The 14,701-nt window shown below is 37.1% G+C and overlaps 1 protein-coding gene across 17 annotated transcripts in view; it reads left to right on the forward strand.

Moving 5' to 3' along the window:
- ARB2A (ARB2 cotranscriptional regulator A) overlaps nt 1–14,701 on the forward strand; it is a 493,797-nt gene that overhangs the window by 314,176 nt on the left and 164,920 nt on the right. For all 17 annotated transcript variants that reach the window (XM_001137302.7, XM_063810257.1, XM_063810253.1 and 14 more), the window contains one exon: nt 13,243–13,359. In XM_001137302.7, coding sequence (XP_001137302.1) covers nt 13,243–13,359 — 117 coding nt within the window. The remainder of the gene's footprint in view (nt 1–13,242; nt 13,360–14,701) is intronic.

The following is a 14,701-nucleotide window of genomic DNA, read 5'->3' on the forward strand; positions in this document are numbered from 1 at the left end:
AATTCTGTTTTGTATATTGCCTTTTATATTATTAACACTCAGTAAAATAGTTTAAGAATTGCAGTCTGTAGTACTGTCAGTCTGTCACCTTTCAGGCACTACTTTAAAATTCTGAAAATGTAAATGAAGTAATTAACCTGATATGAAACAGTGATACATAGTTGACTTTCTAAATTAGTGAACTACTGACTCTTTTATATATTTGCCATTTTATAGAATTTCATATTGGCTACTTAACAAAAGGTGTGATGTAACAAAAATTCTGCCTCCTACCATAATAAATACTGATGCTTATTAAACACTCTGTACTGTGCTTCCTAAGTATATTTATTTTAGAATTTTGCTGTTTGAATTATTTCATACTCATGAAATTGAGGCAATACTTAATGATAATAGAATAGAGACTCTGAATCATTGACTCAACTGATGGAATGTCCTCCAAAGAAGTGCTAAGGAATAGACACATGAAAGAAAATGGAATTTTTTAAAGTAGCCTAGAGAATAATTCACCTTCACTCACACATAAACGCTTCCTCAGTGTAAATTTTTCAGTGCTCTCATGCATCAGAGCTGTCAGATGTCTAAATGACGGGTTTCAGAGTTTTCCTCTTCCTGTTAGTGATCTGAAGTGCTACTCCAGTATTTTCCATTAGGGTGGATATTGATAGAGGAAACTTGTTGTATAGTGGACTGTTTATGGTTCACTAGTATATCAACTCAGAAGTGCTCTTTTGTTACATGTAGTGTATATACATGTTCTCTATCTGTGAAAGGAAGATGCAGCCATATACATAGAGGTAAGTAGCTACTTTAAATTCAATCCTGTCTTTTCTTCCACCCAATGTTTATATGGTTTTGTGCAGTAAGTGCAATCCCCAAAAGTCCTATCTCAAATAAACTTTTCAAACCATTTATTTCTGCAGACTTTCATTATTTCAGAAATGTGAGATGTGCCTTCATAAGAAAAATGTTTCCAGCATGTAATCCAAGTCGGATTTTAAAATCCCAACTTAAAGAATTGTCCCACATTTGTTGATTGGGAAGTGTTCATTTAAACAGCCCTTAAAAGTTAGTTGAATAGAAGTTTCCTCAAGCAACAGTATTCACTTGCAGGGAACAGAAGTTTCAGGTATTTAGCATAAGTTCCTAGGTAGAAGAGCCATCTGGAGATCCTCGTTCAAATATTTTCAAACAATATAGAAGGCCTGTGACTTATACTTATTATAATGATGTCACTTTCTCATTTACAGATGGGTGTCAACCTCTCCCAGTATCTGGCAGCTGTAATAACCCACAATTGATTAACACATCCTGTCTTAAGAACATTTAAATGGTTTTTATTGAGCTGGTCAAGAACCACCCCCCACCATATAGGCCAATCACATTAGTGCTATACCATTTCAGCTTCATAAACCTGAGCTTACATTGAAGAAATGTGATCAAATGAAGATTACCCTGAATTTCTAGAGGCAAAAATTTAGAAACATTTGAGGGCATAAAACAACTAAGATTGGAAAAGAATCAAAATCTCAAATGTCTTTAGTCCCCAAATTTATATCGCACAGTCTTTATTTTCTTTGTATCATAGGGAATAAAGGCTGAGATTTGAAAAGCCGTCTTGCTACTTTTACAGTGACACCTCTCTGTCCATACTTATCCTTCCTTCCCCTACCAACACCATCAGGTTTCAGCGTGTTACGCCAGATGCTAAGTAGTGATGATTGCATACTTTATTTGAAGTTTGGGTTATTTTAAACTTAGATGCATTTAGTTTTGAAATCACAGGTATAACTTGCTTTATCTGACATATACATTTCATTTGAAATTCAGAAAATCCAATCATTCCCCATGGATTTATAGGATGATTTTTGAAATTTGTGATTTTGATTTTTTTTTTTTTTTTTTTGCTTTTCAATAGTCTTCTGAAAGCAGACCTCACATTCTTTTAGCTCTGTGTTTTTCTCTTCATAATCCAACATTTAGTGGGTTAATATGGTGTCAGTGTGTAAGAGGTCTGAAATCTAAGATCTAAGAAAAATCTACTTGATCTCTTAGCTATTAGTGAGTCAAATCATGATGTGATCTTGAGTACATGAATAAGACAATGGAGTGTTAGTAGGTTGGAAGGAAAATTTAGATTTGAATGTAGAGGATTAAGATGGCAGATGGGGGCAGGACTAGTATGCAGCTCCCACTTGGATGGACAGAGCAGTGTGTGGAGGCTCACATCATGAATGTGTGCTCCAAGAACTACCACAGGAACATACCAAGAAAGCCAAGAGAATCCACAGACCCTCTGAAGGAACTGGATCACTGCTGCAGGCTCCCTGAGATACTGAAAAACTGTGAGTCTGCGTGCCTTCTCAACAAAAAGGCTCATGGTCTGGGTCAAGTTCTCAGCCCTGGTCACCGGCTGCCTAGAAATAGACTCGGTGCTGTTGTGGGGCATGGTGGGAGTGAGACTGGCCTTTAGGACTGTGGGCCACATGGGAGCAGGGTGAGGCCTGTGACTGCCAGCTTTCCCCCACTTTCCTGGCAACCTGCATGACTCAGCAGAGGTGAACATAATCCCCCTGGGAATATTCCTTCACTGGACTGGTAAGCACAGCCCCACCCCCGATAGCAGCTGCAGCCAGCCTGCCAGAGGAGAGACTGAGCTCAGACACACCTATCCCTACCCCCACCTTGTGGTCCTTCTCTACTCACCCTGGTAGCCAAAGACAAAGGTCATAATCTCTTGGGAGCTCTATGGCCCTGCCCACCGCCTGAGTAACCTGAATACTTAACCAGGTGTCCCTAGGACAAGTTTAGATCCTGCCTATAGAACCACAGCTGATGTGCTCTTGAAAGTGCCACCTCATGACTGGAGACCAATCAACACAAAACCAGCACACAAAACACAACCAAGGACCCTCACAGAGTCCACTTCACTCCCTTGCTACCTCCACCGGACTAGGTGCTGGTATCCATAGCTGCAAGACCTGAAGATGGATCACATCACAGGACTCTTTGGAGACACTCCCAGTACCAACCAGAGCCCAGTAGCTCTGCTGGGTGTCTAGACCCAGAAGAGCAAAAACAACTACAGTGCAGCTCTCAGGAAGCCCCGTTCTTAGGGGAAGCGGGAGAACACCACATCAAGGGAGCACCCTGTGGGACAAAAGAATCTGAATGGCAGCCCTTGAATCCCAGATTTGGACATAGTCTATCCAAATGAGAAGCAACTGGAAAAACATCTCTGGTAATATGACAAAACACGGTTCTTTAACATCCCCAAGAGATCATACCAGCTCACCAGCAATGGATCCAAACCAAGATGAAATCTCTGAATTACCAGAAAAAGAATTCAGAAAGTCAATTATTAAGCTAATCAAGGAGGCACCAGAGAAAGGTGAAGTTCAATTTTAAAAAATCAAACACATGATGTAGGATATGAAAGGGAAGTTCTTCAGTGAAATAGATAATATAAATTAAAAACAATTACAACTTCTGGAAATCAAGGACACACTTAGAGAAGTGCAAAATGCACTGGAAAGTCTCAGCAATGGAATCAAGCAGAAGAAAGAACTTCAGAGCTTGAAGACAAGGCTTTCGAATTAACTCAGTGTGTCAAAGACAGATTTGAAAGTAGGGTAAACAAATGCTATAATTTCTGTTATGGCCTGTGGTAGACACTGTGATGTGCTACTCAGTTGCACCTTCAATAAAGGACTTAACTGCCTCAGCCCTTGGGAGTGCTCTCAGCAGACATCCTTCAGCTGTCAGTCCCATCAGAGATTGCCTCAGCCACTTTGGTGCCCATACTCAAAGAACAGTGTGGTAGGTGAAAGGCCAAGCCATCTAGACCCAACTTGGAACAACTCTGAAGGGCCATTTTGGGTTCTGAGCTCCCCAGGGGTTATGCAAGTCTGTAATGGGACCTGCATGCCACCTTAATTTCTCTCTCTGTTCATTCTTGCCTCATTCCCCTCCCTTCTTCAGATGTTGATTGTAACGACACACCTTAATATCCTGCATGCTAAACGTTGTCTTAGAGTCTTTCCTAGGGAACCAACCTGTGATGTAAGTCATTTCTAAATACATGAAACCAGACATTACTCTAGCTTCCTAACCATTACCTTCCCTGATCCATTTCTGTAAATAGCACTTTCATCAGTCCACAAATAATTTTTGAGCACCTGTTATTTGCCAGTCATTGTGCAGGGAATGAGAATGTGGTGTTAACAAATATGGTTTTGCCCTCATGGAGCCTACATGAGGGCAAACAAATCCTTACTGGTTTTATAAGTATTTCAGAAGAAAAAAATACAGGATATTATGTACAAATAGCCATGGTACAAAGACGGGATCTGGAGTTAAAAGATGTAGGCTGCCTGCAGTGACTCACACTTGTAATCCCAGGGCTTTAGGAGGCCAAGATGGGAGGATTGCCTGAGGCCAGGAGTTCAAGACAAGCCTGGGCAACATAGTGAGCCCTTGTTTCTACCAAAAAAAAAAAAAAAAAAAATTAGCCAGAAGTGTTGGTGTACGCCTGTAGTTGTAACCACTCAGTAGGTTGAGGCGAGAGGATCACTTGAGCCCAGGAGTTTAAAGTTACAGTAAGCTGTGATCCTACCACTGCACTTCAGCTTGGGTGACAGAGCAAGACCCTGTCTCTTAAAAATAAAAATAAAAAAATCTAGCTATGCCACCACTAATTATGTGAATGTGGTATGCGTGGGTCACTTACTCTCTAGGCATCAGTTTCCTCATCCATAAAACAGGTACATAATCCCTCAGCTACCAACCTGTGTACTTAAAAAGGAATTGTTCTATCTAATGAGATAATCTATATATAAATACTCAGAATATGAAGGGTCTCTGTGGAATGTATCTTTTTTTATTTTTTTATTATTATACTTTAAGTTTTAGGGTACAGGTGCACAATGTGCAGGTTAGTTACATATGCATACATGTGCCATGCTGGTGTGCTGCACCCATTAACTTGTCATTTAGCATTAGGTATATCTCCTAATGCTATCCCTCCCCCTCCCCCCACCCCACAACAGTCCCCAGAGTGTGATGTTCCCCTTCCTGTGTCCATGTTTTCTCATTGTTCAATTCCCATCTATGAGTGAGAACATGCGTGTTTGGTTTTTTGGTTTTGGTGTTTGGTTTTTTGTTCTTGCGATAGTTTACTGAGAATGATGATTTCCAATTTCATCCATGTCCCTACAAAGGGAATGTATCTTAACCTGCCTTCTTTCCTAAAATATGAGTTCTACCCAGAGGTCAGAAATCATGCCTTCCTCTGCTTTATAGTTATAATCTATTACCTAGAATTTTTTTCATAAAGTTTTGGTAAATTTTCTCACTTTTCTATCTAAGACTGTGTCACCATTTCAATGTCTTCTTCGCTGAGCCTGCCTTAGTTTTTTGGTTTGACAATGTTTAGTCCTAACTTACACTTTTATAGTGTATCTACTTCACATATATTCATTGTAATTTTCAAATCTGTGTTTTATAATATCTTGCCTACTCTGGTCAGTCATATTACATAATAAAATGTTTTAATCAAACAAGTCAACATGATGATCACTTATACTATTTTCTTATTATGCAAGTGACCCCTTTTACTTTTTCCTTACAATTAACTTGTCTCTTATATAATAGATACTAGCTGTTTTCTTGATTGGTAAAGCAAGTTTTTCAAACAGTCGCCTTCCCCTCCCCACCCCCAACCACATCACGTATTTTGTAGAGCATGTGTCTTCTTTCTCAACTCCCAGATTGTCAATCACTTAATGTTTGCTTTTTTTTTTTTTCCTTTTCTTTTTCTTTTAAACCTATCTTACACATGCTTTTTTTGTTGTTGAGGGAGCTTGCACGTGGCAGCATGGTCTAGGCAGGAAAGGAAAAGGAAGTTATTACTGCTCTCTTCTGGCCGCCTGCAATAATAAATCATAACTTGCCTTTCCCTAACTGGTGGCTGGAGACTTATCTTCATAAACGCATGTGACCCAAGAAGTTTCAGTTTACATACCCTATCCCTTGGTGTTCTTGCCTATGGAGAGCCTTTTCCTTCCTGAAATTAAACAAAGATTGCAAGAATTGAAGCTAGGGCTTCAAAGCACAGGAAAAGAGAATGTTGTCTTATCCTGTTGCTACAGTGGAGATCCAGCTGGCCATGTTTACCTAACCAGGGTGTGAGACTGCTTGTCCATCTGTGAGGGGCTCAGCACAGTGCTAAGGCTTGCTCTTAAATTTTGAACTTAGAAACCTTTTGAAATACCTCTTGTGTGTTTTCCTACATAGTTATTTTTAGACAGTTTATACGTTTGGGGTATATGCTGAAATTGCTAAGCATTGAACAGAAGGAAACTTTATAAGCCTTACCTGTTTACCAGGGTAGCATTCAACATCGTGTTATATATACGATGATCAAATTATTTCCCATTCAAGCCAGAGCACTGTAACAGGGAAAGGAGACTCTATTATTAATTATGCCAGTTTAATAGTCATAAGCCAAGACTGTTCTGGGCAAACTGGAATCTATAGTCATCTTATTTGTACTTGATTGTTTCCTTTACAATATTTAATCGAAACCAAATCACTTTACAAAATCAGGGAAGTAGGGGTGGAGATGGGAGTAGAAGCTGTATGATACTTCAAAACTGGTATCCTATCAGTATGAATTTTGATGTCACTGAAGAGCACATAGATACCACATCTAAAAGGAAGGTTACATTTTAGAAATTAGAGATGAATGTCAAGGTAATAATAATAGCTGACATTATTGATTTCTTACATGCCTTTTCTCCTTTATGCTTCAGCAGCCCTATGAAGAGACTACTGGTATTATTCTCATTTGGGTGTTCTTACAAAGATTAACCAAAAATAAAAATCTAAGCACGTCTAATTCTAAAGCCTATGCATGCTTTTAACTATAACACTATACTGCCTTCCTCTGGACATACTCTGTATCTCTGTGATTATCTTTTTTTTAAAATACAGTCAGTTACACTACCTCTATGTAGGAAACAAGGTGGTAAAGGGACTCTTTCCCCCAGCGTGGCACTGCTGAGCCATGGCTTCGTGCTTTGTTTTCAGCTCAAGCCATTCTGAAAGGGTTCACTGGTGGGAGGAAAGTAGAACTACCACAGTATTGCTTCACCAATTCTGTTTTCATTGTCAAGTGCATAGTGGTATGACTGGTCTAGTGTACTGATGACAGGATTTTAAATACACACCATCATCAGATCTTAGTACTTCTTAGTCATGCAGTTATAGAAGTCTTGCACCACGTAATCAAAGGAAAAAGCAGCCCTTCGTACATGTTTTCTTTGCAGGCCTGTGCCTTTTTTAAAGTAATATTTGTCATTAAGTGCATTTATAAACTAAACTTCTATTAGCTTCCTCTGTATGAGTGAGGATAATGCACTTTTTAAAGATTCGGAGTAGTTTACATGGCATATTTTTGTGGGATGACCTATTATAATTGTGTACTGTGTGCCATGTCCTCTGCTAGTTGCTTTACAGTTTGTTCATTTAGTACTCAAAATAATCCTATGACTTACGGGGATCTGTCATCTCCCATGACATTCACCTGATAAAGCTGAAGTACAGAAAAATAATTTACTCAAAGTATCATTACTAGAAGTGGCAGAGCATGGACTTGAACCCAGGGAATCTGACTCCACCGTCCTTGAATTTAACTATTGCACTTAACTTCCGAAGCTTCTACTTTCAAAATAGAAATTGTGAATGCAGATTAGAGGTGTGAACTGCAGGTAACAGGAGAGTTGAATGTCATACTCATCTGAATTTCCTGCTGGGCAGTTTGGTCTTCACATTTTATCTACTGAAGTGTGTGTATTTCATTATAATCACTAGAGGTGCTAGTGCCTAAGATAACAGAATCAAGGTTTTAGTGTTACACCAAAGATGGTATTTGTTCTCTTAGTAGCATTCTGTTGGGATAGACTTGTCCAAAAGAATCTTCAGGAAGAATAATACAAAGTAGTCTCTGACCTTAACAGAAAAGACTGCCAAACCCAGAGTTGACTGATAAGTCATCTACAGGGCACACTTGTAACCAGGTGGGCTTGGATAGCACAGGACAGAGTACCATGAAATGGAGAATATGCAGGCAGAAGTGTAAAGTGATAGGAGAGGTTTGTGATAAAATATTGTAGTTTATTAAACCACATAAAAACTGCACTCAAGTAGAAGCACTGAATGCAATTATGATCTGCTTAATGAAATTATGAAAAGGTACCAGCATTTTATACTTTTCAAGCCTTTGAAACAACTTAATCTGAAATTTTAACTCAAGGAGCTCTAGAGGGAGCTAATCTATTTATATACATGTATTTTTTTTAAAGGCATCTCAAACCTCAACTCTGCTATTAACCGGAGTGATGATTCATTCATGCTCATACGGTAGTAATGATCCTTGGATTTATAAACGTACAGTAGTGTCAGATCCTAATCTGATGCAAATATGTGTTATCTGATTTTCTTTTCAGAATATTATTTCCTGTACAAGTAATTCACATGCTGTAACCCTCACAGTACATATGTGTAACACATGTCATAATTTAAAAAGAAAGTAATGGCTTTTGCTGATAGAAGACTAAAATATTTTTTCAAAAACACATTTGAAACATATGATATATCCAAACATAGCTATGGGTCTGCACGCACATATTTACATCCCTACCCCAACCCACACTGGCTCTTTTAGGAATTCCCTTGGACTTTAAAATATAAGAAGTAATTATTCTGAGTGTCATGGCTGCCAGGCTACAAATACAGGAAAATGAAATTATGCATCAGCTTCTTTTAGGTTAGGGTGAAGCCATCCCAATTTAGAGTCTCTTTCTCCTTTAGGTTGGGAGATTGAATTGGGTTGGATTTACAATTCCCATAACCCAAGGCCCTGGATTAGAGATATGCCAAAGACTTCATGGCAGAGCATCCCCATAACATCAACATCTCCCTGCCTTCAAAGTAAATTAAGGCATCTCTCTACCTTAATTCAGTATAAGTTAAATTAAATCATAATTCAATTTGGCAGAAGTAAAGGAATCTTTGTGTTTTCCTTTGCGGAAAGTCATTTATGGTGGAGTTCTGGAAGAAATGAAATCCAGAGAAATGCTAAAACAGTTTTTAAGCACAAAAAGGACATTGAAGAATGCTTAGGATGACGTGAAGCATTTGAATTTGGCCAGGTATCTGTGAAGACAGTAGGCAGGTACATCATTTGAGGACCTTAGAGAAAGCATGGTGCGGTAAATTAGGTGGACAGAAAAGGTCTGCAGGATTTCTGGAGAGAAATGGTAGCAGCCCTGTGGAAGGCCTGCACTGCACATGGAAGGGAGCAGAGGTAGCCTTGCTGCCTCCGGCCCTCCCGCACCTCCCTTTGGTCCTCTGGTCTTCATCTCACCGAATGAATACTCCTATTATACTCAGACGAACTCATCCGTCTTGTCACTGTTAGTTAATTTTTTAACTCGTACTCTGCAAGAAAAAATAATGATAAACAGGATTTCCCCCCCTCAATTTCAGCCCCATCAACAATGTTAATAGTAATATGAACTTGCATACAGATGGCATATGCTTTTAATCTGTTCAAAGTACTGTACTTGATATTTAGTAGCTTAAACTTTTGCCAGACTAGGAGCATGCCACATAGTGAAGGAAAGAACAGATTAATTATGTTTAAGCTCAAGTGAAAACACTATGAGTGGATAAATGGGTAGAATTAAGGAAACAAAACTATCAGGTAACAGGGCCACATTTTTTTGTTAATGCTGAAATCATCAATATGATTTATAGGAATATCTAATTTTCCCTCTTACCCTAGACATTATTTATTTTAGAACTGTAATAATTTTAAAGTGCTATTGTCAGTTTCTCCTCCTGGCTGATTTCTATCTTGGCATGAATTTTAGAATTTCAACATTCCTTACCGATCTGGATCTTTTTACCATTTAAAAAAATGTCCAAGTGAATGAAATGCTGTATATATGAAAAGGGAATTAATCAAATGAGTTTATTTATGTAAGAGTGTTATGTATTACTGAGAAGTAGACCTCATGTAATACAGATGAAAGAACATGACATATATCCAAGGTCAAGTCACGGTTTTATCACTTTGTGTCTGGGTGGCCTTTAACTGGTTTCTTAAACTGTCTCAGTTTACTTATCCACAAATAGGGAAAATAAACAAGTTTTGCCTACATTTCCATATTATTTGAGAGTAAAATGAGAATTAATTTGTATTTTATTTTGAAATTTGGAAACTGCTATTCAGATTAAAATAAATATTATACACAGACAAAAGCAATATTTTAATTGTAACTTTACAATGTATATCCTATTAAGCCATGGAACTTTAGGATGTTGATGTCCGAGGTATCAAAATTTGTCATCACTTCTATCCAACACTTGATACCACACTGAAGATATTATAACAAAAATGGTATGGATGTTGACCTTAAGTGTAATTATTCAAAGGGATCTCTTACTGGATATTTCATAATTCAAGAATATATGGAGACATTTAGATCACATGGTCTTATCTTTTTACAGACTAAGATTCCTTTGAGAATCTCAAAGTTAAAGATCTTCTCCTCAAAAAAATATTCATATGCCCATATAGAAAGCATTTTACAAGGAATTTCAAGTTGTTTAATATCAATGGATCCTAATTAAATACTGCCATGTCCACCTTAGATTGTTATATAGAAGGACTTTGATGATATGGCTTTCCTCCCTTTCAGAGAGGGTTTTCCAGACTATTATGGTCTTCTGTTATAGACCATATTATAGAAGGTTTTTTCCTGCCCAGCTGTGCTTCTACTCATTCCTTGCTTTGGCTATATTTCATCTAAGGTCTGTCTCTTAAGCAAACCTGATTCTGTCTCCCTGCACCATTGCCTGTCTCCAGTATTTTTCATCAGTACTCATTCACAGTGGAAGAAGTAAGGGGGGACTGTGACCCAGACTAATAAATGCAAGAAGCAGAGGGTCTGGACAGAAATGGCAGTTGCAAGTAGTTCCAGGACTACTAAATTAGGCTGCAGCAAGGATGGAACACAGGTAAATAGTCCAAAAAGTTAGACTGTTAACATATTCACTTATTCACAATTCTACTAATCCTAAACAGTCAAATATTGGAAATTCTTTGCTACTGGGTTAATTTGTAAACCACTCTTCAGTAAGATCTTCTGGAATTTGGCCATTCCTCACCTGTAATAATAAAATATGAAAGTGATTTTTAAAGTGTAAAATGCTATAACAGTGTAAGAGAGTATCATATTGGATTATAATGTGACAGTGTGATGTGATGATAAATTGCGTGTTATCACTTCCACTGTATGAAACGTCAGCCAGAAAGACAGACTACAGATATTTTCCTCTAGTAGTCCCTCTAACAACTCTGTATTTTTCCATCTTGTAGAATTTTAATCCCCAGGTTTTCTACTTTAACACTAACTCCTCACCAATTCATTACTTCATTGTATCTCATTTCACAAATGGCTGTCAAGATTTAGTGTCTTCAGATGCTGTCTTAAATAAATCTGCATATGTTAACAACAACCACAACAAAATCCGGGTCAAATATTTTAAAACGCAAACATATCCTTAGAATACCAGAAAGGCATGTTCTTATTTTGTACTTCAGCAGCAATTGGTCTAGATCTCTAAAAGTGTTACCATTTAGAAAATGAGAATAAGGACATATAATTTCTTCATAAGCCAGTTGGATTCAGTATTGTGGAATTTGGGGTTTTATCATCTAATGTTGGTTTAAACTTTTATATGCTAGTGCCAATGTGATCCAATGATAATCTATTTGTAAAATAAAATCTAGAAGAAGGTAGCATACTAGTTAATAATTCATGTGAAGTATTAAATTAGAGTATTATTTTATGCTTTTAAAAGTATTATTGGTATTGCAGGATAAATTTTTGCAGCAATATTATGATGTTGGTAACCAATATTGATTTTAAGATTTTTATATTATATAAGCAGAAAACACAGGGCACAAAGACTTGAGGTGCAGAAATGTTGCTGAGGCAGCATTAACAGTGAGTTGGGTTCCCATTAGGTAGTATTCATTGAGACAGCATGTACATATGCTGGGCTTAAAAAAAATTAAGAGAGAGACATTTTAAATTCAGAACACCAACAGGCATCCTTTGGTATCATAAGCATGGTGTGCAGTGTTCTTTCTCTGTATGAGCTTTCATCGCCATTCAGAATTCTCTTTTTTGAAGTGCACTATTATATTTTTGATAGACAATTCATAGAAATTAACAGCAAATGATAAAGAAATTGTTCTTTTTTCAATAAAAGAATTTAGAGGGAGAAAAGACATTTGAAGCAAAAAAAAGAACATTATTATGAAATGCAAGGTTACTATTTATGATATTTTAACTGCAATTTTTATAGCTTTCTTACATTTATTACACCAAATTAGGGCCACTATTGTAGTAGATTAAAACCTTTTTTCATTTCTTTTGATGTAGAAATTTTAGCTTTTAATTTCTTTATCTGGCAGACCACTGATGAATTCATCGGTATCTCCAAGCCAAGCAAATCTTTTTTTGTTATTTTAGAAGCTATTTTGTTTTGTAGAAATAGCATTCTATAGGAAGAAGTTATTATAAAATGTAATGTTTGCCAACATAAAGAAATATGCTGGAAAGAAAAATTAATAGGCTTTGAATGAAAAATATCTTTGTGGGCATTTAAAACACCAAGGAATTACAAGGCCATGGTGAAGAGCAGGCTAGTTAAATTGGAAAAGTCAAAGCAAGATATTTTTCTTTACTGATGTGCCATCTACTGAAAATTAGTAGAAGTTAGTCCTAAGTAGCTAACAGTGAACCCCGGGTACTAACTTCCCTGAAGCACTGAAATAGGAAGTGGTGGAAGAAACTTGTAAAAGAAACCCTCAGGGATTCCCCTGTGATCCCTTTAATCCTCGAATCGTCAAACCACATGGAAAATAATAGAGCTGCGTAGTTCTAAGACTTAAGTGGTATTTTTTTAAATGAAAATATTAGGTCTTTTCACATCTCTGGACAAGAATAGGGTATGTGTTCAATGCAAAAAAGAGTAACTTTGAACCAGAGATGCATATTGCTTTTTCATTTTTAATATAATATTATTGTTATCTCTGACTAAGCAGGCTGCACCCAGTAGGAAAAACAATTATAGCCAATATTTTATTTTCCTTTTTTAAAACAGATGATTCAACGAGAAGCAGATGTAAAAAATAAGGTAACTGCTGTGGCATTGACAGACTCTGTTCACAATGTGTGGCATCAAGAAGCTGGCAAAACGATTCGAGAATGGATGAGAGAGGTGAGACTTGGTTTTTTTTTAGTGCTGAGATGAATGGGTGTGAGCCTTTATATCTTGAGCCCCCACCAACCTGTAACACCTCCCATCCTCAAACTCCCTTTCTAGAGGCAGAACATTGAGAGGAAATAGAAAAAGCTAGACATGCTTAAAATAATAATAGAAAACCCATGTGAAGACCTAATATTTTTGAAAGCTCCCCTCCCTTCTTTTTGGTTTTCTATAGAACACTATATGTGTATAGTGTTCAATCTGTGGTAGGAACTTTGGCTGAAAAAGGTCATGGAGTTAGGAGATTCTTATTCCCTGTTGCTTAATTTTTCCACCAGTTATTTAGCATTGGTGCTATTTAGTTACAAGAAAGACGCATAAGGTACACTTAGTCTCGTTTTCTTCTTGAAAAGGCAGTAAGTATGTGCCACTCTTAAATGGATTGGCTGACTACATCCAGTAGAGGGAAGAGAAGAAAAAAGCTGAAATACTGTTATGCCAGACCCTTGAGCTAAGAGAAACCCAGGGGCTAGCCATGGTTCAGCCTCAGGCTAAGAAAGCTTCTTTTCACACTTCCTAAGGGCTGGTGAACCTGAAAACTAACAAGGATTCATTGAATATGCTCCCATTATTACTATTTTTTAACTTTCAGCCTGTTATATTTTTTATTCCTATGACAGATATCCAGCTGAAATTTTCTTTTATTTTTATTTATCTTTCTGATATTATAAGCAGTTGGCATCAGCCACCCCGTGCCATAGTAATTGTTTAATCAAATCATTTACTTATATAGTATGAATGAGCTGATTGACCTTCCTGGTTTTCTTCCAGTTTTTCTTAATAGAATACCTAGTGGCTCTTCAGCTGACACCATAGGACTGTGTGGTGGGTAAATTCTACCAGCCTTCATGGTACACTGTAAGGACCACAGAGTTAATGTTTGAAGAGATAGAAAAATTAGGCTATATAATTTCATAGTAGCATTATATTATCACCAGTCTGTTATCACTTGTTTTTCTGCATTAGAAAAAGTTCTTTCATCATACAAAAGTCTAAAATATTTTTATCCCAGTCCTCTTAATACTATAAACATGTAAAGATGGGTTTTTAAAATCTTTTCTAACATGTAGGTGTTTGATGACCATATAGAAAGCTCCTAGCATTATATAAATAGTAAGGTTAATAAATGAGCTGTTAGTAACTTTTCCCCGCACACATAACTAGTATGGAATTTGATACTTGGCTCAAACTAAAAACTTCCTTACTCATGAGTTTTTCATTCCAGATGACAAATATAACAAAATTTATTTAGGTTTACTTTTTAAGTATTTCTAACTAAGGCTGGATTAGGTGT

This window comes from Pan troglodytes, chromosome 4 (assembly GCF_028858775.2).
Source record: "Pan troglodytes isolate AG18354 chromosome 4, NHGRI_mPanTro3-v2.0_pri, whole genome shotgun sequence".
Taxonomy (NCBI): Eukaryota; Metazoa; Chordata; class Mammalia; order Primates; family Hominidae; genus Pan; species Pan troglodytes.